We start from the raw sequence: 27906 nt of genomic DNA on the forward strand, positions 1-27906 counted from the left end.
CCTGGTGGATGACTCACTCTGGATGCACTGTTTGCTTGTCCTGAAAAGTGATCCTTGAAAAAGAAATTTAATCATCTCACTTCACTTCATTTGAAATGGTTGCTTCATGGTAGAATTTGTACCAGGTTGGAGCAAAGTGAGTATTGCAGGAATTTGATACTTTAAAGTAGTATGATCATATGGACCTTAGTTTCTTTGCAGTATCAAGTTTAAACATACATGAAACGATTTTCTCATCCAGGATGTGCAAAAATGTGCATGAATGAAAATAAAAAAAAAAGTAAAACATTAATAGGAACAATTCAATTTTCATGTTTTTCTTTTAGTTCTTTCATTTTACTTAGCAATATAGAGCTATAGTACATTTTTTTTAAACAAAAAAAACTATTTCATTGCTTCCGATACGTATCACGCCAAAATAAACGATATACAATCATCAATTAAAGTAACTGGCAAGGTCAAAACATACTCCAACACCAGTTGTTAACCAAATCCAAATTTAGCATACTTAAACTGTGTGCTCAATTCATTGGATGTGTTTCGATGCTACTAGTTGCCGAATTTATGATCTCAAAGTTTTGATAAATTAAATAAATCTCTGAACTTTTGCCGCTCCTTACGCTATAAGATCCTACCGTGATAAGCCGTGTTGTTATTGGGGTGCACATAATAAATAGGGCGTAATGCTTTGATTAGCAACTACACGCCACGCGTTTGCTATCGATATCGGTCTATGAATTGATAAACGTATAAATAAAACCTCTTTTATTAGGAAAAAGATCGATAAGCAAGGCGGACCAATGTGTGACAGTGGACAGGCTATCCGTACAGGCCCCCGTCAATTTAGACCAATTGATGGTGGAATTGATTGGGCTTTTTGTCGGCGGTTATTTGTTGTGACCTGGCCTAGACCTTGTGGCAACACGCTGGTCCCCATGCCATGACAGATATGTAGGTAGATAAGAAAAGTATGGTAACGGGAGCTAATCCTCGTTTTTCCCCCTCCCCCTCCTTTTGGCCACCCTCTGGCTGAGATAAGCAACTGACAAATCTCGGGTGATAATTGAGTGGACATTAAATACTAACTCGATTACGGTCCGCCGTTACAACGCTGGTGGTAGCCGCGGATTTATGACTTCCTTTACCATTTCCCAGTGCGTTATCGGTTTTGATTTCGGTGGGTCTTTCTTGTTGTGTTATGCTTTGCTTTGCCTCTCTGATTTAGAAAGGTCTAGCCTTAGATTTGATAGTGCTTCTACGAATTGGGGGTTAAGAATCTTCGTGTCACTGAGGGTTTGGCGAGGGGCAATCTTTGCATTCCAGCTGCCCGCGTCATCGAGCTTATGGTGGTCTGTAGAGCTATTCTTGGCCTAGCACTTCGTTTAATCTTGAGCGATGCTTTGGTGCTGGCTGGCATTTCCGCTGGTTCGAAAGAATTGATAATGAAACAACTGTATTTTTTTTTAAGTATGGTGTTTTTTTTAAACGGCGCTTTTGATGACGATGCCTCCGGCGTACCTACATTTGCGGCCAGAGATTGTATTACTTACTTCTAGCGTTCGAAGCGCAAACGCCCACTTGGTGGCGTATGACGTACGACTGGTGCATTCCAGGGCGATCATGCATCGGATGCAAAAGGCCACACCGGTATGTTAGGACCGGTTAGAGGAAAAAAAAACACCGCCAGGATGTCGGTTTCCCTGGAATTGACCTTTTCGCTATCGACCTTTGCAATCCGATGGACACCACTCGGTCGACGTTTGCCACCGGTTGTTCGGTTTTGATTCTGATTTTTGTCCTGGTTTATTAGACCCGGCGTTTTTTTTCGTTCACTTGCAAGCCCACGTGTGCCATTGGTGCTGCGTGCACCGTCAGGATGGGCTTAGAACGTTCGAACGGGTGGCCGGTGTTGTCCTCCATCCTTTCCGTTGGTTCGTGGTGTAGATGTCTCGTATTTTTTTCTTCTTCGGCACTACCATTGCTACCCGCTTTGATGTTGCGGTTATTTATAGTTGGCCCTTTCACCTCCCCCCCCCGCCTGGGAACCCGTACCACTTCCGTTCCGTTGTTGTGGCTCTTGTGCGCTTCACTTCCGTATGGTTTTACCCGATCCATCCCGGGCGGTGGAGTTCATTTATGTGGAAATGTGTAAACCTTGATTGATGGATTCATTGAATTTTGTCCATCCACCCTCGCTAAAGGGTCATCCCGTGTTGGGCTTTCTTGTTTTGAAACAAAATAAATGGATCGAGCATAATGACTATATTGCATGTAGGTTTTCCAGGGGGTGGTCCATCCCTTCTGGGTGTTTGCCTATTGTAGCGTACATTTTACTATGGAACATCACGGAAAGAGGACGAAAATAAATAATTTCATAGCATAACAGAAATGGTTTCACTTTCGTAATTCTTTATGTCTTAAGTAATAACAAGTTTGAAACTAATACATGTGCATAAATTTAATTTAGAGTTAAAAAAGTATAGCAATTTTTAAACGTTTTGTGATCTATGATGTTTGTTAATAATTTAGAAATTGTAACCAAATCTTGGGATTCTTGGGATATATCTCCATATTGCGAAGTAAAATAACCTTAACCTATAAGGGTTTATTATGTTAAAATTTTATCAGGAATCCATCCAAGTTTGTGTCTGGTTGTGAATTGTATAGATATTTCCCTAAACCGAGCCCAAATAATGGCGATATGTTTTGTAACATTTACTAGACCAAAAGGCAAAGAACTGGTTTCGTGGTATCCGGGTACCTGAAACCGGATTTCATACCAAACGTTGTTTCTACATTGACGAAAGATAAGCTTAAGAACCGTCCAACCAAGATATAACCAATTATTTCTGTCTTCCGACAAAGAAGTCCAGCTGGCCGATGGTTTACGCTTCTTTGTTTGTGATAAGAGTACCTGACCTGCCTTCATGTCTCGCGTGCGGAAATCGTGCGTTATCTAAAGTCAGTGATCTAAAGATAAAGAATGTAGGTGCGTGGTGGTAAATCCCCGGACATTTGTGGTATGTATAGCCTCCATACTGCTGGAGGGAATACCAATGTCCTACAGTTGGTAAAAAGCTCATCGTACAAGCACTTGCCATTTTGAAAGACAAAACTAGCTAGCATCTCCTATCGACAGCTAACTTGTTTTCCTTTGCTTCAACACGACTGCCTTCAAATCGCGTCACAGTTGTCTGCGCATTGGGCAATCGGGCTGATTTCCACTGGTTGGTGTAAGCGGTCGGGTGATACCTACACCAACCCTCTCTAGCTCACCCCCTGCCCTCCCTTTCTTCATACCACCTTCTAGCATTAGCGATGTCGCGAAGCGTGACGGTAGGCGATCTCGCTTTCGGTGACGGCGGGGCTAATGTATTCTGCAAACGATCAGCCTCGCGAGTTCGCGTCGATGACAAACCTCTCGGTGAGCCCCGGTGAGCTACTAAATGCTGGTACTGGTTTGCTTCGAGAAAACGAGTCCGCCTGTTGATGGGTGGAATTTCCAAACGCGGGTCCGTCGGACAAACCCGGGTCCGCAACGCTGGCCAAATGTAGCACAAAAACCGTCTTCATAAAATTAAGGAAATGAACTAACCTCAACGTTTTAGCGAGGTGGGTGCACACACACACACACACACACACACACACACACACAGGAACGTTGTCAGATGATGGTCCGAGGCGTTCTTCACTGATAACTTTATTTTTGGCATGAAATCGGATGACCTCAGCACGCGCAAGTATATGACCACCGAGTTCGAGTTAGCGAATATTTTCGTCGACCGGCCCTTCGTCGCTCCTCGCCGATGTGCATTCCGATGTGCATTGCCCGGTTTTTGTGTGGGTATTTGTGGGAGGTGTGTGCAAAGTACAAACACACTACGCCACGGATCGCCGTGGGTTGACTCCGAACGACCCTGGGCTGGAGCGGCGACCGAATTTCTGTCCAGTTCTCCTCGAGTGGACGCCACCGACGCCGACTTGAAAGATGGCCGCGTATGACAACGATGTTGTTTTTGGCCTCTCGTCCATTGGGTACGCCGTGAATGAAGCACGTACACATCACGTTGTCCCTCCCGACCACCAAACGGTGCCAATTGCTTGCGTCCACACGGAGTCAGTTGGCTTGGGGAAAAAAACAACTCCCCGCCACCAAAGGTTCGCGGGCGGAAGGGTGGAGGTCGCGCGCCGGTTATGTTAACAGATTTTATTCCAATGAATGACACCCAAGGGGACATTGTGCCAATGCTGCGTGTTTGTGTTCGATGATAATGGCGCGGATGGCTATATGATTTTGCATGAGGCGACCGAAGCGAACCACGGCTCGGTAATGACCGGAACGTTGGTGGTGGTGGTGGTGGTGGCGATTCATGCTTGAATGGCCGCCTCGTAGGTTCGCGAGGTTATGATAAAAGCGTCAATTTATTGTTTCTTTTGCTCGCCCCGCGGCCAAATAAATTACTCGTCGAGAGGTGTCTGTGTTTTGATGGGAATTTTTCCTAACGTGCGTTTTTTTTGCGATGAAATGATAAATGAACGCGCGCCGCGGGGAAGCTTTTGCTGCTAAAAGGTGCTCCCATCATTTCCGCGCAACGTGACGAAAAATAAATCACTTGCAACGAAAGCGCGATTTCTCAAGACCAAGAAAATTTATTTTTTAATGGATGCAAAACTCTCCCCAAAAACAAAAACGAAAAACAAATCCCCCAAGTAAGTGCTCCTACGTCCATTCAACCACTGTCGTGCTATAAAGTTCGTCTGAGTGGTCCGAACTCGTCGCGAAAGCCCACACACCAACGGCACAAAAATTATGAGGCTGACTCAATTAACGGGATGTCCTTTCTCGCGAAGGGCATGGATGAGCGCTTGGCAAAGGGCTTGATAGGAGGAGGGTGGGACGTAGTGTGTCCGTTTTCGGTTCTGGCGAATGTTGTTTGCATAAAATTTTATTGTCCAGCAGTATGTTTGTGTGTGGTACGGAGAATAAGAACGATAAGAATAGCGGAAGAAAGGGGTGGGAAAAAAAGATAGCACGCACACGATGGTCAGACTTGTTAAAAACGCCAAGAAAAGTAAAGAGTGGCCACACAAAAGAGAGGCGGGCGTAAAGAAAAGTAAGGTACAATAAAGATCGCCGGGTTGCGATAACTTTAAGGGTTAAATTATTCACCATGCTCACGCGACAGCGATCCACTGACGTGACCCTAATGGCCAGTGTAGTGCCTCAAGACAGATTACATGGATGAGTGGAACATTTTATGGCGTAGGAGAGTGTACGATGTCATAGACTTACAGGATAACATTATATGGACAGCCTTAGACATTAATTCATGATTAGAATTTTGGAGTGCTGGATTTGGACGGAAGAGAGTTTGTATTAGGGTAGGACATAGAAGAAACTCCTTATAAGAGGGTCCCAAAGAAGCATCACCCCCTGATGCTACGGATGGTTTCGTTTTCCATTACGAAACTGAAACCACTGGAGTACCTCACGACCAAACTCGTGTTTTATGCGCCCCAAAACCTCCGGTAAGCTCTCGAAGAGAGAGAGAGCGAGAGAGAAAGAGGAACATCAAACCCGGATTAGTGCTATAAACAGACATAGTAATTATTTGTGGCAATATGATCACGAATCTTCATTATTATGCTATTTTGGTGCGCGTATTTATTTCGGAAATAAATCATAAACGATGTATTTTTAGGAGACGGTAAAGTTTATTTTTGATTTCAAATGGATGGGTGAGTGAAGGACAGTTTTTCTGATTGATATAATAAACTTGAGTGAGAGAGTTTGTTAAGGTTAATAACGATAGCGTAGGATTTCTTTCAATATTGGATTTTGTGTTTACTATTCTGGTTGGTTTTGATCAATATTAGAATGTAGGAATGAGAGGGTTTTTGGAAGAAAGGCTCTGGTCAAAACATAGATATGGGCAACTGCCCACTTTTTGTTCTAAACGATCAACTATCTGAACAAAATCGAATAAAAAAAAGTTATAGAAAAATATTGGGCAAACTTCTGGAAATAGGCGAAAAGTAATAATATCTATTTAAAGCTCGCTATCCCCATTTCGGTTTCAAAAAGAGGTAAAAGTTTCAGCTATTGATCAGATATAGTTAAATTAAAAGGGATAGGACTCTCAACAACCTTTGTTGTCGTTTCCCTTTACAGGTAACAATAAAGTAGCTAAACACTATCCCGCTCTAATTATCCCCATGTTTACGTTTGTTCTGTAATTCTCGCGGCGGCTTTTGAACCGGAATAATCTGCATTGGCCCCGCCGTAAGGTAATCGCTTCATACATTGCGCCCTAATCGTCCGCTAATGAAGTGAAAATGGTTGCTCCTTTCTGCTGCTCGAAAGCCTGCACCTTCGTTCACTTCGCCGTGTGACACTTCTTCCGCCACCCTGCGCCGACCCGAAGAACCAACATGGAACGCGAGTGAAATGAAACAAAAAAAAAAAAGCGCCTCAACAAAACCGCAACACGCCACTCGACGCGAAGCACAATAAACGGTCTGGTGCATCAGGCTCTGCAGGGTGCACGATTTTTCGTGCCACGGATGAGCTCCGTTCCCCGATCCCCCAGCCCTCCTTCCACGACCGGTGGAAATGCTCCACCACCCGTACGCGAATGCGGCACGAATGTGTCACGTTCACTAATTATAGATTTTGCCCTATCACACATACCCATCATTCCCTTTTTCCCTTCGTGGCCCTTCCCTCAGTGTTCAGGGGGTTTGTGTGCACCGTTTGTTGTTGGTGGCCAGCAGGAAACAATTGGACTGCACTCTTTGGGTGCGTTGGAAAAATAAAAACGAAACGAAAAACGATACCCTCCCCTGGCCTTTAGGCTTCGGAAGGTCGTCGGCGTGCGGCGGAGGTAGCGAAACAACCAAACCTTGATCGTGACTCGTGCAAAAAGGGCAAAACCATTGCCGAACGTTCCGCTTGCGTTTTTTTTGCCTGTGTGTCTCTATTTTCATTTTCCTCTGTCTTGCTTGGCATTTGTGTCCAGACAATAATTTTCGCACTTCGTCACAAGTTCGATTCGACCGTTTTCCGTTCGTGCCCGGTACTAACTGGCGGTTTTTCACTGACGCACCACCACCATTTTAGTGGTGCACTTTGTCGGAAACAAGTGCGGGCAATAAATTCTGGAATTAAAAGCATAAATCATAAACTAGCAGAGAGAGATAGAGTAAAAGGAAAAACGAACGCACGCCGCTTCAAAACACGAGGTTGAAATAGGAAATGTGAAGTTTTCCCGCCTTCCTGGGGGGTAACCCCCCGGGCGCGAAGAGTGGTGAAGAAGGGGCTCGAGCTGGCTTAAGGGACCATTTTTTGGCACCTCCTGCATTCGTCGCGCCTGTGTTAGTGTGTGTGTCTGTGTGGTTTTGTTGGTGAAGATTGTTCACGGTTGGATGAGTTTGCTTTGGATTCAAGGTTAAAAATAAATCTCCCTCTTTTCGGTTGTCTCGCGGTTTTTCTCGCTTGCAATTTTTCATTCTGCTGTGTGTGTCTGTATGATGTACCGTGATACTGGCGCGTCATGGCCGCGAGGGAAATTCACGATCACACACTTGGAAGGAGGAGGAGGAGGAGAAGACCGAGACAGGAGAAATCAAATGCAAGCCGCTCGATCGTGAGCCCAGACATTCTAAAAGATGTGGATCTTGTGAGATTTTTCCCGCCATCGGCACGCGGCTACCGCTTTTCCTCGGGGTGCTTATCGCACACACGGTGCAATGGGGTGGTTTGTTCGGGGGGAAAATGTTCGTTTAAAATCGGAGCGAAACGATGCCGCCACCAATTAACGCATTGCCGTGGCGTGTTGTTGGCGCGCGTTCGGTTCGATTCAGCGATGCGTTTCTTTAGCGAGACGATTATAGTGCACTTTTTGTAGGAATTCGTTTTATTTTATGTATTTTTCCAATGTGCTACTCTGAGCAGTGATGATAGATTTGTGGCTCAGATCCCTCAGACAACAAATATACAATCAAACTATATTCCACCGAATGCTTGAGATCATTCAATTTGTTTGTCTTTAGGAGCATCTTACAGTTGTACCTTTTCAAATACCATGCCTGTTGGGTCCCTTTCGATGACCTCCCTGGCAGGGTAGCTAACCTCCGAAGATCGAATGCTGCGTAGAGCTCCTTCCAGTAAGGTTCATGTCTCATGTCCGTAGAGCACAATTTGGTTCGCCAGATTCGCCAGATTCGCAATTGTTTCTGGTATTTTTTTATTTCTAAGAAAGTTAAATAAATTTAATTACATTTTCTAGACGAAAGCCTCAATTTTTAGTTTATGAAATCCAATTTTGTCGACAGATGAATCATACGATCATCTGATAAACTCAAACGGTTTTGTGATTTATTTATGTATGTGTCAAATCACAAACAAAATAGTCCAACTAAGCCTAAAGAAGGTATGATTTCCACCAGAACCTCCAAGGACATGTCAGAGTATCAATTGTATTTAGCTTAATTTACAGTAAACATGCCAATCAGGCAAATGACACGAAAGGGTTACCAGCAATGTTTTCGGGTTTATTGTTGATAACCCCAATGAATTTAAAATTTGCTTTCAATATTATCAAGTTTATTACTGATAACCCCGTTTATGGGGAATACCACATTCGTACGTTGTGTTTTCCACGTTCTGTTGATTGGTATTTTTGCTTCTAATCGTTTTAGCAGCTGTTTATGGCCTTGAGTTTTGGCACCCGTTATTAAAACGATTGGATGCCCCTACGTTGTGACCCAAGCGAGGGTCCGCTGCCAGCATGGACATTTTTCCACTTGCCATACATTCACACGCATGCATGCCGAGACATGTTTTGGATCGTTCGGGTTTTCCGCCCGTACCACCGTACCAGCATCCATTTCCCTCCCACCTGCTTCACCTGCGCCCCGGGCAGCGCGCAAACTATTTTCAGATTTTCCTAGAAAGCACTCGGCTGCACCGTCGCGGGGCCTGCGGGTGGGATGGGAAAATGTTGCCGGGAAAACCAGTGGAAACATTGGAGTGGCAGCGATGATCTGCCGATAATAATGGGCGTGCGGTCGAGTGCGAGCCTGTTCGATCGGCTCTGCTGGGCGCTTTTCTTCCCGTCGGGTTCTTCTCCTTCTACCCAGTTTTTCCTTTTCAGCTTTTTTCCCTTCGAAGCCGCTTTTCCAGCTCGGTTAACGTTTGCGTATTTTCTTAGTTGCAGCCGAGTGTTTGTGTGCATGTGTATATTTTATTGGGGCATTTACTGGCCCGGGTTAACATAATCAAACACATTGTTTTGTGCGAAACCCGGGAGCAGACCGCCCGCCAATGATGCGCCTTCCCCCCTCCCTCCATTGCCCGTTTCCTCTCGATTTTTCCCCAGGCACCACCAGGCGCGCCAGTTGAAGGCAAGAAATATGTGTTTATTGGTTTTGTCGGGCCCCTCGGTACTTCCCTGCCCTACTTTTCCCCTTGTCGGGCTGGAACGCGCGCCCGTGTGTGTGTGTGTGTGCGAGGTCTTGCGAACCGTTAATTACAAGCGTCATCTCCTAACGTTCGTCTTGGGCGCGTTTGTATTCCTTTTCCCCTCCCCGCTTCCGCTCGCCGCGCTGGCGGAAAACAACACTTTAGCAGGGTATCTGCTTTAAATTATAAACAAACCGAGACTGTGGTTTGCCCGTCGCCCCTCGCTCGTCACCCAGCGCGTGAAGAATGCTTCAACGGAGGTGGCCAAAGCGCTCCCGCCGTTGGTGCCATGCTGCGTGTCCGAGAGATGAAGTGTTTTCAATTTGATCGTCTTATTTTCGGCACAACCGATTCAGCTCCCCCCCGCTTTGACATGGAACAAAAACTGCAGGACGCAAACAAGCTAAAGACGATTAATTTAACGATAGGTTTCACTTTGATTAAAACAACAAGCATTAATGGAAACGGGAGGCTCAAGAGTTGTTCAAAAAGTTTAACCCAGCGGAGTCAATTGCAAGCAGTCTTATTGGGGCTGACAGTTTATTATGCTACAAAGTCTCAAAATAATTAGCGAGGCCCAATTAATTTGCGGCCAGCTCGAGGAGTCGGATCCGAACGGAGAAGTACAAAGACAAAACACTCATCGACACGGACGGGACAACATTATAATAAGGGTTTTTCCTGCTGTCCTCGTTCCTGCGCGCTTGTTTCTTCAAATTTTCTAATCACCTATAGCAGTGATTCCCAAAGTGGTCCACTCCCAGTAACAACCGAATCTTTATTGGATGTTGAGTTATTCCGCAATTGGTTCGTACATGAATAATCAAAACTAATTTACAACTTCACGGTAAACAGATCAATATGATGGCAACTGCAGCCGTAACTCCTGCATTGATATTAGTGATGAGAATAACAACTCTTTTTAGAGATTTGAATCAGAGTGAATAATCATAACGATGATTCGAATCTTTAAGTCACTCTTTTGTGATTTAAAAGGTGTAAAATGATTTATTAACCTTCGAGGTGATTTGAAATCTTAACTGGGATTCGAATCCCAAAAGAATGAACGAGTGGGTAAAAGAGTCGCTAGTCGCCCATGTAGTGATCCCAAACTGGGATTCACCTCGCTTTTTTTTAGTTTAGCTTTCGATGTGCTTTGCTGCCGATAACATGTCCAACAGTTTTGGATACATTGTTTAACTTGACTTGTAATAATTTCCCTCTTCTTTCACATCAGTAAAATGGTTGTATGGAAACTTTTTCTTCAAAGATCCCAGACTTAGTGTTGAGACTAATAATTGTATGTTTTCAATAAAATGGGTTTTACTTCAATTTTTACTCGACAATGCACCGGTGTTCATTTTGAGAATCCCTGACCAACAGCCTCTTCATGAAGTGAATCAGCGATTCTTCCTCTGCATGCCGTTATTCTACGTTCCGCTTTTCGTCGAATTATGACGAATGCATTAGGGCAGGAGTAGATACACGGATGGATGGACGGAAAGGATGATGGCACCCCCGACGCGCCTGATCGTGTGGTGTGAATCGAAGTGACACGTTTCCGACCGTGGACGGGGGGATAGGACCTTGCATATGATCTCTATTTTTGGTCCAGTTTTTCGTTGAGTGTTTACACAACATATCAACAGGCGCGCTGTAATTAAATTGTATTTGCCGCGCTTGGCAGCGACAGGGAACAATCACGACAGCGTCGAAACTCGAAGGATGACGCCAGATTATGATGGCGATGGGGGGTCGCCCGGTTTCGGTCACTATGGGTGCAACTTTTTTTATGGATAAAGTGCTATTCGACCGGGCCGACGGATTGGGCTGAAATGGGCAATCTGTTTCGCTCGCCATCTGAAACCGCGGGTGATTATGTGCTTAAGATTTATTTTATGTGCGTCCTGCATGGATCCTCACGAGCCAACCGGCGTACAGGAAAATATGGGCAAATATGGCTTCCTCTATCGGATGTACCAAATTACCAACACCACCACAAACTGGGTTTCTAGCTGCATGCGAAAGGCGCCGTTTGATGATGCCAAAATCGTGCTTCACTTGTGTCATTATTTAAAATTTTGGGCCTCTCATAAGTCCCATTGCCGCAGCTCCCTTTTGCGTCCACATTATTTAGTCTGCAAAAAGTCGGGTGAGGACTTTCCAGTCTTTCTGGCATCTCAGGCACCATTCTGCGGACAAAACATGGTCGAGCCGCAAGTTTTATCTCCCAGCTGCCTAGACCGAGCGCGGGTTATCGTATGGTCGTTTGATTTCGTTGCTTGGTTTGGGCCTCGGACGTTTGCTACAACTTGTTGTTCCGGTGACATGTTTCCGTAAAGCCGCTCTGGCAGAAGGGAAGAAAAATAGGAAAACCCACCCAAGAATTCACACACATCAACCAAATTCGCTGGCTCGAACACGACTTCGGTGGGCTCCTTGCATTCAGATTGCGTTGTGAATTCAATATGCGAATCATGCGAGTCTTTCGCCAGCTTATTCTCTCACAAACAAACCGTAGTCTGGCAAATACGGCGGCCGGCTTCGAAACAACACACATCCACCGTAAATTGGAAATCCATTTATGGCCTTGCTGCGGACTGTGCCAAAGAGTTTGTTTTTCCATGCAACCGCTTTGGTGCGTGAAAAATCGATGGTAAGTTTGTGATTTTTGTGCTCGCTCAAAGGGGGTTTGTTTTTTATTGGCATAATTTTAAGGGATGTGTGGCTTTTTGGCAGATTGTTCGATGGAAGCGAGCAGCACCTTCAATAAAACGCAGCTTTATATTGTGACTAACATTTTGCAATTCGTATGAGTCACCGGAGTATATTTTATTATTTATATATTACCATCTTGCACTTTCGTTACGTCTGAATAATTCTTTAATTCGAATCCAGTATGCTTGTTTGATGATTCATTTGCTGTTGTTGGTCAACAACTTTCTTATTAGAGTAAAGAGTCAACGATTGATGTAAGATTTGCAGTAAGAGATTTGAATTATCAATTTAATGTAGATTGTGTATAAATTTGCTTATCTAATATTTAGTAAAGGCATCTATTGATCGTTGTTAAGAATGTTGGATCTTATCTTATGCAGTAGTTTACATTTACAAAATTTAATTTTTTTTCGAGGCGCAATTTGATTTCTACTCTTTCTCACTGGTTTCTTGAAACTCTTTATGAAACACAAGTTAAATTTAGCAAATTGGAAAAAACTCGACAGGAGATATTTTTCAAAAGATTTTTATTCACTAACTTTCATATTTTTTATCACATAGCATGAAATTTTCCAACTTTTACTTTATCTACACGCTATAAGGATACTTTATCCTAAAAGTGTTTTTAACAACTCTCTAATCGCGGCCTATCGGTGGATATCGTCTTCTTTTTTCCCTCCCCGCAACGACCAGTTTTGCTCAAGCCTGTCTTAACGCCTAGTTAATAATTAGTCCTTTGGTACTGGGCAGGGCGTTGTGTTGGTTGGGTTCCGAAACAACACTGCCATGGGTGTGTTCTTCCACTTTTGGGCCGTGTTCTAATTGACATATTCAAAGTACCAAAGCCCGAGGGAGTTTTTCCGAGCCCGATTGGACTAACACCCTATTGGGTTATGAGATCATTGCTTCGTTTGAATGGCGTCATTCGTTAGTGCCATTACTGAAACATTCCACCAGCCGTTATTTATTGGAATAAAAAGTGAAGTTTCACTTCGACGCTTGGAAAACAAACTTGTTATGCCTATCTACTAATTATTTTTATAATGTTGTTGTGACTCAACTTCCCATCGGGAAATCATCAAATTGGTTCATTCCGTTGCAGTGTGAACCGTTCCCCCGAAACTCAGTCCCTGCATGACATCATCAATCCATTTGCATCTAAATTAAATTTATCCATCGCCAAATTTGTCCGCTCCGGGTCGGCCGGACGGCTTCTGGCATGAGCCGTTCCGTCATCTGCCAATCACAATAGATTGCAAGAGGGGTGATTTATTAATCGTCACAAGCTGTGTGCAATCTTTTCCGAAGGGCAATTTAATTTCACGATTTAACGAAGCCACCGCAATCGTCACACACACTGTCTTCGCGCCGATAGAGAACGGAAGGATTTTTGCCGTCAACCCGTTTCCGGGAAGCTCGATTAATGACGGTATCCTAATGGCGGAATGGAGTGGAAATTGTTTGCACTGGTTTGGTAGCCTGTACGTAATTGGTTCTACGGCCCTTTGCCGTCTTCCACCAGCGATGAGTTGTGTATGCGTACGTTTTCGGTGCATCAATTCTCATTTCCGCTGCATTTATAATGCACATGGCTTTGATGGAGATGTGGCTTTCGTAGTAAAGGTGCGGCGGACAAGCGCTGAAACCAGGGCTTGGGATGGTGTGGTTGCCTCCCGAGGGGATGGGACTGAAATGAGTTTTTGGTCGCCACCAAACAATAGGTGGACCGTGATGAATTTGTGATGTGTTCACCGGAATACACCGGACCTCGATGGTAATTTGACCCATAATTACATGTACAATTAATCCGTATGCTCAGCGGGGTTTTAGAAAGCTATTCAATGCTTCGTTAAATATCATGTTAAAGCTGTTAAATAGGTATGCTTCGTGTTCGATTGTGCGTGGAAAAACAATTGTTTATCCATAGTTTAGAATATTAGATAACAGTAAGGAATCATGTCATTTTGGGGTTAGGTGTTATTATAATATAATCTTCCGATAATCTTATAATTTGTCGATGAAATCGGTTACTGAAAGGATGTATGTAATTGTCGATTTTAAATAAAATTTATTCGAATGATTTATATTTATTTTCATGTACTTGTTTAAATTCTACTCCTTAAATTTATCGCTTTTTCTATTGATTTATCGTTTTAAAGAGCAATTAAAATGTTTTTGAAAGTAAAGATTTCTACATTTTGGCCTATTGTGTTTGACTTCTTAAACTACCATTAAAATGATTATGTCTTAATATAGCCAACAGTGCGTTGTCTTTCTGAATATAGCGACTTATCAAAATTCACCTGCATATCCCCGATGTGCTCTGTCCCCTTCACGCTGTGGTTGACAATTTGCATAAATGTGTGTCGCACCCGACGCACCGGGAAATGGCTCTGTTCGAAATCGGAATGCCAATGAGCGACGGATACCTTCGAAAGCTGTGTTCTCTACAAGGCCTCCGAATTCGTGGTTCCAGAAGACCACAACGAAGGTTGTGGTTTTAAGATTTTTAATGTAATCCAACGGGTTAGTAGAACGTGTGTGTAAGTTCATCCCACCGTCGGCGACCATATGGCAGCCGTAACGCGGTGTCTAATTTCGGTAATGGGTGCCGTCTTCGAACACCACCGAGCATACTGAGCGAAACGGGGAGCCTTCCACGGTTCGGTTTTGCATCCGACACATCCGTTCAGTCGGTGTGGATGTCTTTCGTCTCCAAAAAACAACCCTATACCGAAAGAAGGGTCCTCTGGAGTTGGTTCTGCTGCGGTTACTTTTCCCGGAAACCGCAGCCCGCAGAGTGTGTCCTGCATGCGTGGCGACGGCCTGACATACGTGAGTGTGTTTGACCGTCGGTATCCAAGCCCAAGTGTTTCGTTTTTCCGCATAGTATTTGCATAGCATTAACATATATTCTCCCAACGCTAACGGTGGCGTGTGCAGTTTTCGGTGCTTCTTGAATTGTTTTCTGGCCACTGATATGTTGTTCTTGTATTTATTGATTGACACATTCGTCAACGGACATGAAGAACAATTAAAACGCACACCAGTAGGAGAATCATACACGATGAACTCTATTGCCCTTCGTGGATCTTATCTTTGCGCCTTTGTTGCGGTGGATAAATCTGTCGAGCGCGCAACCTTTCAAATCCTTCTGGAAACACAATACATAAAACAATCGCATAAATTAAAATCATACCTTACGTCACGTTACCCTTTTCGACATGGTGAGGTTTAATTGGAAAAATGTCACCGACAGCATTTCCGGGCCGAATAGGCACACACAGGTGCTCGGTGCCGGTTGAAACTCAAGCCGACTTTCCCGAGTTCATTAGTCGACGAATAACGACATCGAAAAGGGGAGGGGGGGGGGGGGGGGGGGGGGGGGGATAAAAAGCACAAGGAAAACTCCACCCTAAACTAATTGAAATCTCTTCCTTTCCTCCTTGTTGTGTTGCATAACTTAATGGAATAGTCTCGTGAAGGGTTTGGATATTTTTTCCCCTAAGAGGCTTTTAATAAATGAACTAAATCGATCTAAGCTACCTTTTCATTGGAGGCAAATGTCTCGCTCGGTATTTCACAAATTTTCACAAAGTCGATACTATTTTTAATAGACTGCTCTCACATGTGCTCCGTTTCTGTCGTCACCGACCGTCGGGCGTAGGAAAACTTTTCTTCTTGGCAGCTTGCGGAACTCTGGAACTCGGTCCCGTTCAGGAGACACACACCATCCAGCAGCCTTAAAAAGGCCTATAGCCGGCCGGCCGTGCTGGAGACAGAATGTCTGCGAAAAGGAAACCGATTGCCAGAATAATATTGCACAATGCTCTGGCAGCGAGCCGGCGCGTCATCTGGCCCGCAGCCCGTTCGCTTTTGATTTGCTTTTTCGATATAAGGACGAAGGCCTGCTTTCTTTCCCGTTGTGTGCTATCCTTTCATTTTCCCCACCACCCAGCTCCGTGAACTGAGCCTGCAAGACACACACACACACTCACTTGGGTGGGAAAAATATTTCCTTTTGTTCTGTATGCTCCGACTTGACCTTAGGGGCCCGATGGGTTTGACCCCCTGCCGACCTCGGCATGGTGGTTTTTAGTGCGAGGCGATTAACTTCGAACCGTCATGCGTCTTTACCTTCCACCACGACCCCGCGTCCGCACGACCCCTACGTAATCCGAGCCATTTTCCACCTGTTTTCGTTGCATTGGACCTTGGGAAAAATCGTTAAAATCGTCCTCCGCGTTGGCGTCGTGGAATGGATGGCGTGGGCTCCTAAATGGCTCCCGAAGGTCATGAGAAAATTTGGGCGTATGGTGGTGGTGTGTGTTGGGGATAGATTTTTTTTTTTTATTTATCTTTGTCCCCCCCCTTTTATGGTGCAAACTGTATGAAAAGTTTACGGTACGTTTTATTTGGTTGTTGTTTATTTTTTCGCACTGTTTTCATGGCCAGAAGCTGGTCGGGGGGTGGGTGGCGAGTTGGATGCCATGTGTTGTTGTATGGTGGCTCATATTCACGCCCGTCGAATATCGATTGCCATCCGGCGCCCACTAATGACTGCGAGGCGTGGTGGAAATCATCGGGTTGGTAGCTGCAGGTTGACGCCGGGTTGGTACGCAAAAACAGTGCCAACCACTCGATGAGCTGCTGATAAAGGCAGTGTCATAATTTCATTGCCCCGCGGGGCGACCACGAGGTTGTCCTACCAGTTGGCGAACTTTCTCGCGAGCTCTCGTTTATTGATTGCAAAATTTAAAAAAAAAGGTGAAACCGTTGGGAAAGTTACTCGTTATCATGAACTAAAACTAAACCTTGGAAGTAATGCATCAACCCTCGAATGCGTGTGTAGCAAAGTGCTCTTATTGTAACGGCATTATCGGAGTCTTATTTCAAACGAGCAATGAACAGTAAAAAAGAATCTATTAATCGACGCGACGTGCCAAGGGTTCATGCGACAACGCGTGCAATGCAAAATTTATTTGTAACAGCTGCATTCTCTCACTCCTTTGTCGATCGAATCGATACCATTCAACGGGAAATACACCAGGGGTTTTTTTTCTGCAGTCGAAGTAATGTAAAACGCACAGTTACGAACGATTTGAAATCGAAACATAAACGTTCAAAGCTGGTGACGTCTGATACAACGCAAACAGTGAATCACAACAACCATCCCCTTCAAAAATCCCCAATTTTTATTCAGATAAAATTATGTTTTGTATCGCTTTGCCAAATATGTCAGACTGTTTATTTTCTTTTAGTGTTTTTAAATATTTGTAATGAGATTAAACTCCTTCAGTGCCTATTGGTTTTTACTATTAATCACCGACTTGGACCGTAATGGCGTCATCGCCAAATCTGGTTACAGTTTGCATGGAATTCCGAAATACATTGTAGCGCCTAACCAACGTACGACTCATAATTACCTGCGAGCTCTACATTTCAATGGATTTCTGCCCCGGAAGTGGCCTTTGAGGTGACTAGAATCCTTGAAAAGCACTCCCGAAGACCTTCGGTCACGCTGCCTCACTCGCTCGAGTGTACTCTTTCGCGGTTTTGTTGTCGACGGTTTTCCGTTGCATCAGCATTCCCGGAGCTGCACGCTTCTCTTCCTCTCTTTCGGTCGGCTTGGTTCGGTTAACAACGACATTGCAAGTCTTGTGTACGATATTCGTGCCCTCATTAGAAACTAATCAATGCAAATTTTATACCGTTCCAAGATCACGATCACACGGCGTCCGCGTCAGCATCAGCGGCGTAAGAAAACTTAGCATATTGTTTTCCCTTTTCCCAGCAGAAAAATGCCCTCCCCCCGGTCATCCATCATTCCCGCCAACAGTTTTTCACCCCTCCTGAAACAAAGAGTGAACATCATCGAGTTTAATGGTTAAGCATAACTGCAACATGCTGTGTGGAGCAGAGGGTTTTCTATTTTTCCTCTTTCTCAGCGTCGCAAACGGAAGCCGCGCGGCGAAGCTAAAGTGTTTTCGTTTTCGTTTTTGCTTAGACTCCCCCCAATGGGAGTGCAAACGTTGCATTAACGTGGTGCGATTTCCGGGAACTGCATTAACGCAGCGATGATGGCGATTGCCGGTTGTAAATTTCCCACGGTGTGGTACATCTTTATTAATTAAACGCTACCTCGATTAAGCTGGTCTATTGTGCTGGTGGTAGTGTTTCAAGTACTGATTTTTTTGCGCCACAATGTAAAACAGACTGGGAAACTCTTTGAAAATGTTTGCAAAAATGCAAGGATGTGGCAAGGTTTGTATGTTCACAAGAGGTCAACCAAACTATCCTGCGTTCCATGAAAATAGTTCAACACACATTCCCTTTTCAGTTCTCTCTTTCTTTCTCTCATGTGCGATAAAAGAAAAATTACTGACGTTTCAATCGTGGCGTCGTCATTCGGTACCACTTTCCCGATAATGCCGTAATTACACTCCAATTATCGAAATCGCATCTGCAAGCCCCGCCGGGTTGATGGTGATGGTAAACCACCGACACCGGGGAAAGTCGTACGGGCGGAAAAACCGATGACCCAAAAGGAAAAAAAAAGGAGTAAATAAAAACAAAATACATCAGTAATCGATTGGCCATTAATTAATTGAGTGCAGAAAAAACGGGTTCCGCCCGGTTCATCGACGGTAGTTTGAAAAAAAAAACGCTAAGTTTGCAAACAATTGGAGTGAAATGCAATTTTGCGTCATTCGTTTCTGACCGGCGGCTGCACGGGTCTTACTTCTCACGTGCCCGGGGAGTGGATAACGGTCCTCAAAGTACGTCAGTCCAAGAGTGTTTGCTAACAAGAGGTAGGCAATCAATTGTGTATTACTTACAACAACCGACCTGACCACAGGCTTATCAACGTTGTAGACAATATGCATGGACATTTTCCTGCTTCTAAATTGTTGTCGCTATGTGTAATGTTTTGAAAAGGTAAAAGTATAGTTATACAGGAACAAACTGCTTCTTCTTCTGCGGGGGCAAGTCCGTTAAAAGGGTGAGAGCTCACTTACGATGATCGTTGCTCCAAGGTTAAAGGTTGTATCGCTTTCGATGTATTTACATAGTATCCGCGCATCAATAGAAACGGTGGTGAAGTGGAGGAGGTGCGGTAGGAAAAAAGGCCACGATATTATCGCAACAGTAGGTAAAGCTTCGTTTCTAAAAAGAAAAGCACACCACAAAGTTGTTCAACCTACTTTTCTCGGCGTGGGGTTTTTCCTAGAGCAAGGAACAAATATTAAAAACACTACCTTCCTTCATGATAGGAGCAACAGACTATGGCAAGGATGTGCTTATGTCTATATATATATTTCTTTCCACATTTTCTCCCGGACCACTGCATAACGACAATGGAAGTCATGGATGCACCGAACTGCACCGTCGAACCGAGGGGGTGTGCACCGTGTTTCGTGTGGTTTTCTTTCCTTCCCCGAACGAACGCAAGGCCATGGACTTCCGGTACAGACCGTCGAGTTGGAAACAGGGAGGAAAACATATTTTCCCGTCTCCAATTCATTGGACGGTGAGCAGAAAAACTCGATCGTATGGCGTCTCCCTGTTCCCTAGACTCCATTTTTTTTTTGTTGCTGTCCGTTGCAGTCGATAATGAAAATAAATGGAAAGCCCCAGGAAAAGTGATGCCGTGTGTGTGTGTGTGTGTGTTTGTGAGTACGTGTGCGTAGCCAACTAACTCAATCGCTGCTGGATACTTATATAATATTTTCTTGTTGATTTATGGTTATCAACAATCTGTTGGAAAATGGTGTATTTTCACAAAATAGAAAAATATTCCCGAGCCTTCCGAACTGGTTAAGAACACCATTCATCAGTGGCAAATTAATTTTCCTTAAACATCCTTTCCAGGCAAGCTTTCTAGGAGGTTTTTTTTTCTCTCCATCTCTCCAGAGGCGAACAAGTCGGCCCCTCCTATAAGACATTGTAGTGAACGACATTGTCCTGTTGCTTCTCCTGCCAAATGCTTTCTATCGTCAGCCCCCCCAGCAAGGAGGTCTGCGTCAAGGACCTTCGGTAAGACTGAGGGAGGTCCGTTTTCCTGCGGTTCAGTTGGGCGTGTAGCCCCCGTCGACCGGGGAAAATGCCACTTACCCGCTGCGGTGCATTGTGCATTATTTCTTATTCACATTTATTTCCTGCTCCACCCAGACTGTTCGCCTTCGCTCGCTCCCTGTTTTCGTCCTTTAGGACTACCGCAATTTAGGTCGCTGGCTAGACTGCGGTTTGATAGGTTTAGGTTTTCGTTTCGCTTTGTTTTTAATTATTAGTGCTAGCATCGTCTTGTAGCTACCGCCGCTTTTCGTTTGTGGAAAATGGGAAAGAGAATTAAGATGGAGCAGCAACAGAAGGAGAGAGAGAGAGCGGAAGCAGCAGGATCTGCACTAACAAGCGCCGGTGGTGGAGTTACCGGATACGTCGCCGACGGTTCGAAGCCGCCGCACCCCAGCCCCACAAAACGCTGTAGAAAATGTCGAGTGGAAATGCATTTGTGCAATGCACGATAAACCCGAAGAAAGAGAGGGAGAGAGAGAGAGAGAGTGGGTGTGGGGAGGGGCAGCTTGGTCGAGTGGCTGTCTCGGTGTCCCGCCGTTTGTCAACACCCGGCCGGGTCGGCGTTGCTATCGGCCCGTTTTTATAATGCATTCACTTACCATCGAGAGTGCCACACTATTATCACACAACAAGGTGGCCACAAGGGTCACCCTCAAGTGTGTTTCGTGTCTAATATATTGATTCTTGCTATCAAGCAAACGAGCAACGACTGGTGGTTCAGGCTTCTAATGTAATTTTAGCAAACACCCATTGCGGAAACTAACGAAACAATGTTGAAATGCTGCTATTTATTTCATAAATTGCGGGGTTATGTTACTTTACTGGACCTTTACTTTAGAACATGCTTTGGAAAAGTAGAAAGAGTAAACATATTGGCAGATATTTCTTAGGTATTAGTGTTTTTTAAACAGTTTGTGCTTTTTATGATTAAAATGGCATTTTAGTCATATTCACAGCTCAAAAAATAACTATTTATGTTATGTTACTCTACTAGATCTTTACTTTTGAACATGCTTTGGAAAAGTAGAAGAAGTGGTTGTTTTTTGTGGCGTGTTCGTGTGTATTTATCCATTCTCTTATGCGTTCTTGGACTTAGTAAATATATTAGTAGATAGTTATTAAGTATGTTAGTGTTTTTGAACAGTTTGTACTTTTTATTTTTTATTTTAGTCATATTCACAGCTCAAAAAATAACTATGTTTGGCTATCAAAATCATGGAACTTAATTAGTAATATTTTATTACGTTGATCCCAACGTTAGAAACACATCCGAACGGAATTTCTGTGCTGTACTTTCAGTTTTTTTTGTTCTTGAGCAAAATGAGATGGGAAAATATTATTACTCATCATTGCATTCCTCAATGCATTAGTACATTTAAACATTAGTAATAAATGTCACTTGTTACAGAGTTAGTTTATGCAATTATTTGTTATTTATTCAATTGTTTCTCCACATCAACATAATATTTATAATTAACTTACAACTCAAAGCGGAACTCATTCGGTTAGGCCATCCGTTGTTCTTTCCGCTCGCAAAAGAACGTTTCAAAAACTCCTCCCTGCGTTTTAGTAGATTCGACCGACGGCGTTCCTCCCCATCTTCCGTGCCAACGGTGGTCGAAATAATGGTTATCACAAGGCACATCATTACGTGGCGCTAAGGGTAAAGCAAACAAGAAAGTTGGGCTCGGTTGGCGTCGGAAGTCCGCAACATGAAACCACTTCCCTCCCCCCCCCACACACTAGATGGCCACAACCCCGACAGTCAGTGTCGCGACAGGGTGTCTGACACGCCGAGTCATCATCAGTCGTCGCCGGTCGTGGGTAGACGCACAGATTAGGCGTAAGAGGGTGTCCCCACGGTCCGGTCGAGGGTGATTGCCATTTTGCCACTAGGGGAGAGATCCTCCTTCTAATCAGAGTAAACCTTTGCTAGAGGAAATTCACAACGTGTGTGTGTGTGTTAGATGATTCGCCTCGGGAAGGAAAACTTATAATTATGGGTTTTTAATAGATCCATTCTTGGCAGGAAGTGAGGGAACGAGCTTGCTGGAATGGGTTTAGACGGCAAGAAACTACTTTTACGTTCGTTACATTATCACCGTGTGGCATGTGGCAGACGTACAATTACGACCGTCATTCGTTATGCACGATTGCATGCATGCAAAAACAAGCATGTGCCTCTTATAATGTGTTTTGCTCTTGTAGAATATAGTCCTTAAAATTGAGTAACATACCACAAGGTGTAATTAAAACTAAAGGAAACAATAGGGGAGAAGCAATTCTGCTATTTTTTTAAGTTGGCTTCACATCCCCCATAGTGGGACTAGGCCTCTTTCCGAGTTACTAGTATTAGTAGTAGACCGTAACTCGGTATATTACTTTCGTTATACCGAGGGGTGTCAGACTCGAGATTCGATCCCACACCTATGACGTGGTGTTACCTCGCACTACCGTTCTGCTTTTGGTGGCCCCCAATTAGCCGGGACTTATAACGTGTACGTTGAGAAATGGCGGTGTAATTATTTTCAATTAAAAAGTATATCATTTTGAACAATTGCTAATTAAATGGTTGGAAGAAGGTGTTTTTGGTTAAGCTATGTGCAAGCTTATCAAAATAAAAAGTATTATATTCTATCATGCGTTGAAAGTGCACTACAACTGTACAAAGGTACTGGTTTCACTTTCTAAAATTATTTTTTTTATTTTATTTACCCACCAGAACTAAGGGTATTTAATTTGAGGAAGTAGCGATCTGTATGCTTGTTATAAAACTTTTTTCATATGTGGGCAGAATTTATATATTATATTGAAACTTTTATTTATTCAAACTTAAATTGAAACTATATTAACTTCCTATATTCAATGGGAATTGAACAGAACACCTTACCTCATACCAAGGCATAGTATGTCTCCAACCAAGCCCTCGCATCCATTCTGCGAACAACACATGACGCCATTTGTTCAATTCTAAAAAACTGCATTTGGGATAAGGATCGCCCGGAATGAATTAGCCGGAATGAATTGCATCCAAAAACCCGCCCCATCGGGATCCTTCGGGCAAGGATAGCAAAGGGCGAGTAGTTGCTGCGGGTTCAATTAAGTATTTGCCCTGGGTTGGTGCTTTTCGGAGGGACGCGTTTACGCCCTCTTTACTTCCTGACTGAATGCTGGTGTCTCTTGCGTGTGTGTGTTGTGGGTTCGCGAGCTATGAAATATATGGATCATTGAGCGAAAGAGGTCACCCTCCACCCCATGGGGGAACCATAACCTGGCAGCCAGCAGAGAAGTAAAGGTGTGTCCCCAAAGAAGACTCCGAACTGCCATCAAATGCACGCACGCGATGGCAAACACTCCGCGGGAGAAAAGAGCCCGGTGAAACGATGCCTATTGTTTTCCGTTCGGGCAAAACACGGCCCCGGGTGGGAAAATGGGTCGCAGGTATCCAGGTTTTGTGAACCTATACGCTCCTCCTGGTGGCTGCACTCCTTATTCCGACGGTGCAAAACAGCACTCGTGCATCACTCGAGGCACCGAAGAGGCCAACCCCGAAGGCTGCCATGGTTTGCAAATTTCCCTTCCAATGGAAATTGGCATCCGGTAGGACAAAAAGCGTTCGCGGCGTTGAAGGATGCCTGAGTATGATTGATTTTCACCGGAGTATGTCAACGACGGTGTGTATGCTTTTCATGTAAAATTTAGTTCGTTTTAAACGAGACAAAGTAGACCGTGAGACAAAGTAGAAGTGGTTGGGAAGTGGGCTTATGCACATCCTGCGAGTGTATTTTTGCAACATTCTCATTAACAATGTATCCGCCGTTTGAACTTTCACATCTTGCCTGTGCTTTTCCTTTCAAACAGGAAGCATGATGTTCGTTTGGGGCTCACGCGCAAGCAGAGGTCGCTCAAGATGGTTTAAAAGATATTTACTTTTCAAAAGTAACTCGCAGTATCTTATCTAATTCGCAATTTCCTTTGCTTTGTTTCAGGAATGTACACAATGCGACTCCCAAGACGTCGCTGATCAAACGATCATGTTCGAGCGTCGCGTGATCGGACTGCTGGGTTTTCTGTTGCTAACGGTGGCAATATGGCAGATATCACCAGGCGACGTGGCCGAATACAGAGAGTCGCCGGTTCCGTACCTGACCGGTGCGGCACCGTCGCTGGCCGTTCCTTCGAGCCAAACCGAGGCGCAACGACGTGGGAACCATCGCGGTGATAATGTGGTGTTCGAGAGTGGCGGTGTTAGGAGAGCGTTCGGTTACGCAGGGGAGGAAGGAGCCGCTGGCCACGGAAGGCGGAGCAGAGAAGGCGCCGGCGAAGGGTCAGACCAGGGCGCAACCGGGAGTAGCAGCAGCACGCAGTCGATAGCGTCGTTAACGGTGGCCAATGCGGTTGGCGAAGTGTTGCCAAATGATGACTACCACAGTTTGATAGATTTGGGGGATTTTAGATTCACCATCAACTACGACTACTGCGGTGCGGGCACGGACGATGGCGGACGGGGCAGGAGTAGCGGCAGTAGTTGGAATCGTGAGGATGTTAGTCGGAAGCGCCGGAGTAGAAGTCGCCTGAGTAGCCTTAAGCGTGGAGATGCCTTACGTGGCACGCGGACAACGCCATCGACGCCACCGTTAGTATTAGTACTGATCCACTCGGCTCCGGCCAACCTGGCCAAGCGCAACACGATCCGCACGACGTGGGGCAGGACGGATCCGCGTGCAAAGCTTATCTTCCTAATGGGTGCGGTCAGCTCGGGCGCGCTCCAGCGTGACATTGAGCAGGAGTCGCTCACGCACGACGACATCGTGCAGGGCAACTTTGTCGACGCGTACCGCAACATGACGTACAAGCACGTGATGGCGCTGAAGTGGTTCACCTACCACTGCCCCGGTGCACGCTACCTGCTGAAGACGGACGACGATGTTTTCATCAACACGCCCGTCCTGTACGACGTGCTGGAGCGGGTGGCGCCACAGCAGAACCTGCTGCTCTGTCAGCTCGTAACGAAGCTCGCCGTCAAGCGGACGCACCGGTCGAAGTGGTTCGTCAGCTGGCGCGAGTATCCAGCCCCGTACTACCCGCCGCACTGCCCCGGCTACTCGATTCTCTACTCGCAAGACGTGGCCCGCCAGCTGTACCACGAGGCACAGCGGCAACCGTTCTTCTGGATCGATGACGTGCACATCACGGGCACGGTGGCACAGAACGTGAACGTCACTATCACGCCGATGGACGACCTCTACCTGGACCACGACAAAAAGCGAACCCTGCTGCAGGACAAGCCCGATCGTTCCGCTTGGATGGTGTTCTTTTTCACCAATCCGAATCTCCCCATGCACGAAATACGCGAACTGTGGGAGGCAGTCACGGTGGGACAGAACCGCGTCCGGAGATAGCGTGCACATTTAAAACCGCTCGCGCGCGGCTCGGGCTAACGTTGTGATAAGCGTTTTCGTTTCGAGTCTCCGGAAGGGTTCTTTTTTATGATTTACTTTTAGTAGCCTTTTGTTTTTAATTCAATTTTAAGGAAAACGAGTCAGCTCACCGATTTTTCGAAGAGTATATTTCCATTATGTTTTGTTTGTTTCTGTTGGCACCCTATGCCTAACTAAGAACGGTCGATCAAAAACCCAAAGATTAGTGGCTCCGGATAAATGTTATCCGCCCTGGTTGTCGCAAACCTGTCCATAGGCGTTCGTATCGACGTGCAATATGTCCCACGTTGAATTGGACCGCACACCATACGGAATATCTTGCAAACTCCTTTTGATCTATTTCTTTCACATTTCTAGTTCATTTTAAAACAAAGTTAGAAAAGATTACCAATTGAAAAGTTAAGTAACTTCTTAGTTTGTGGCAGTGAGATATCCTTATTCAAACGTAACTTTTGCCCCTCCCGCTAATTTTGATAAGATATAAAGAATAAGATCCCTTCAATGTCTTGTCCGTGTACATGTTTTGTTTTTATACGTGTTCCTAAGTATCTCACAAATAAAAAGCTTTTGCTTAATCCATGCTTTTTGGTTAATAAGTTTGATATTGCTTACATTTATCGTTCGATTTGGATGCAATGTTATGCTCCGGTTGGTGAAGAACCACAAAAAAGAACCATCACGTACACCTGATTTGTGCTAGAGTGTTTCCGGTGTGTGTGTGTGCGGATACAATTCAATAAGGGTTCGATCGCATATTTTTTAATATTGGACTGAGACCGATTTTTCTGCAACCAACAACGGTCGAGTGGCTGCGAGCGCGAGAACAAATGAAGGCGAAAAAAAAAACTAGAGCAGAAAAGCTAGCACATTGTGTGGTACAAGAATTGCATGGAGGCAGGTCCGAAAAAACTCCTTACTTTAGAGATAGTGAAAGCAACACAACCAAAACACTTTCGCAAGCGAAAAGAACTAGTTATGCAATCAAACGCTCAACACGAACTAGGAAGAGCGAGTGGAACAGTTGTTTACCGGTCACGAAAAAATGCCGAAAGCCATAAGTATATATAGAGATATATATATATATAGATTTATATATAGCAGTGTTTAGCTCGTCAACTATGAACTAAAAATGGGAAGTGCGTAATAGGAGCGTATTAACTCGAGATTGATTGTGTGAATAGATATACATATATATATTATATACATAAATGTAGACAAACAAGAAACGTGTGCACAACTAGGATCATAAAATTTCAAGGAATTATGGACTGTTTTAAAAACTATAATGCCACTAAGAGGGTACGTCGCGAACGTAAAACAGAAATTGAATTGCCTACAACATTCTTGATGATGTCACTATTCCACTAAACGCAAACGAGAGATATATTTGACGATATATAAAGTTAGAGTAAAATAACAAAGTAAATGAATGTTAACATAAAGCGACCATCATATAGGAAAAGTGGTAGAGAAAACGGTGTTAATTACAAAACGTAAGAAAAACAAAAACTGCAAAAATCAAAGATTCAATTACGTTGCTGCAATGTCACGTAAACGATTCAATTGAATAATGAACAAAACACACCTAAGAGCTTGGAAATACTTGAACATAATTCTGTTGAACATTTTGTGATAAGCATACGCATGCTGACCGTGATGGAAGGGTTTAATATAAATATTTTATGTTGTCCACTACGCGTTTGGTAAAAGTTTGCTAGCATTGCGTCAAGTTACTTTTAATTGTCGAATGGTTCGGTTTGACTTCAAAGTTTTTTTGTTCCGACGTGTATTAGCCACTGTGTAGTATTGTTATTTTTTTTTATCTCACGGAATATAAATTCAAACACACAACTTCCTAACCGAATGGAAGACGTGTTAGACGAGGACTTTTAATTTCAATCCAACGTATAGATGATAAACTTAGGAAAAAAATGTGCACCTAGCAAGATCCATTTAAACTTTCCTTCCGAACCTTCATCACAAGTGTTTGCGCTTCAAACACGCACTACTGCTGCTGCTTATTAATGGCAAAAAAAGAAGAGATAAATAGAACTACTAGCACACAGAGTTACGTATAAGTAGATAAGAGGCATAGGTTTCCAATTTTTCTATTCCATTTCCTTCTTTCCAGCGAGAACTGAGTACAATCTAAATTCTACAAGTGGACTCGCGATCCCCGCACCGTTTGTCGGTTGAATGACGCTGCCG

General features: G+C 44.3%; 1 protein-coding gene across 1 annotated transcript in view; it reads left to right on the forward strand.

The window, feature by feature from the left end:
- LOC131261923 (beta-1,3-galactosyltransferase 4) overlaps positions 1 to 27581 on the forward strand; it is a 32976-nt gene extending 5395 nt beyond the window's left edge. The window contains exon 3 of the mRNA XM_058263784.1: positions 24247 to 27581. Within this exon, the coding sequence (XP_058119767.1) occupies positions 24292 to 25659 (1368 nt within the window). The 5' untranslated portion in view covers positions 24247 to 24291 and the 3' untranslated portion in view covers positions 25660 to 27581. The remainder of the gene's footprint in view (positions 1 to 24246) is intronic.
- Positions 27582 to 27906: the final 325 nt, after the last annotated feature.

Source organism: Anopheles coustani, chromosome 2 (genome assembly GCF_943734705.1).
Source record: "Anopheles coustani chromosome 2, idAnoCousDA_361_x.2, whole genome shotgun sequence".
Classification (NCBI taxonomy): Eukaryota; Metazoa; Arthropoda; class Insecta; order Diptera; family Culicidae; genus Anopheles; species Anopheles coustani.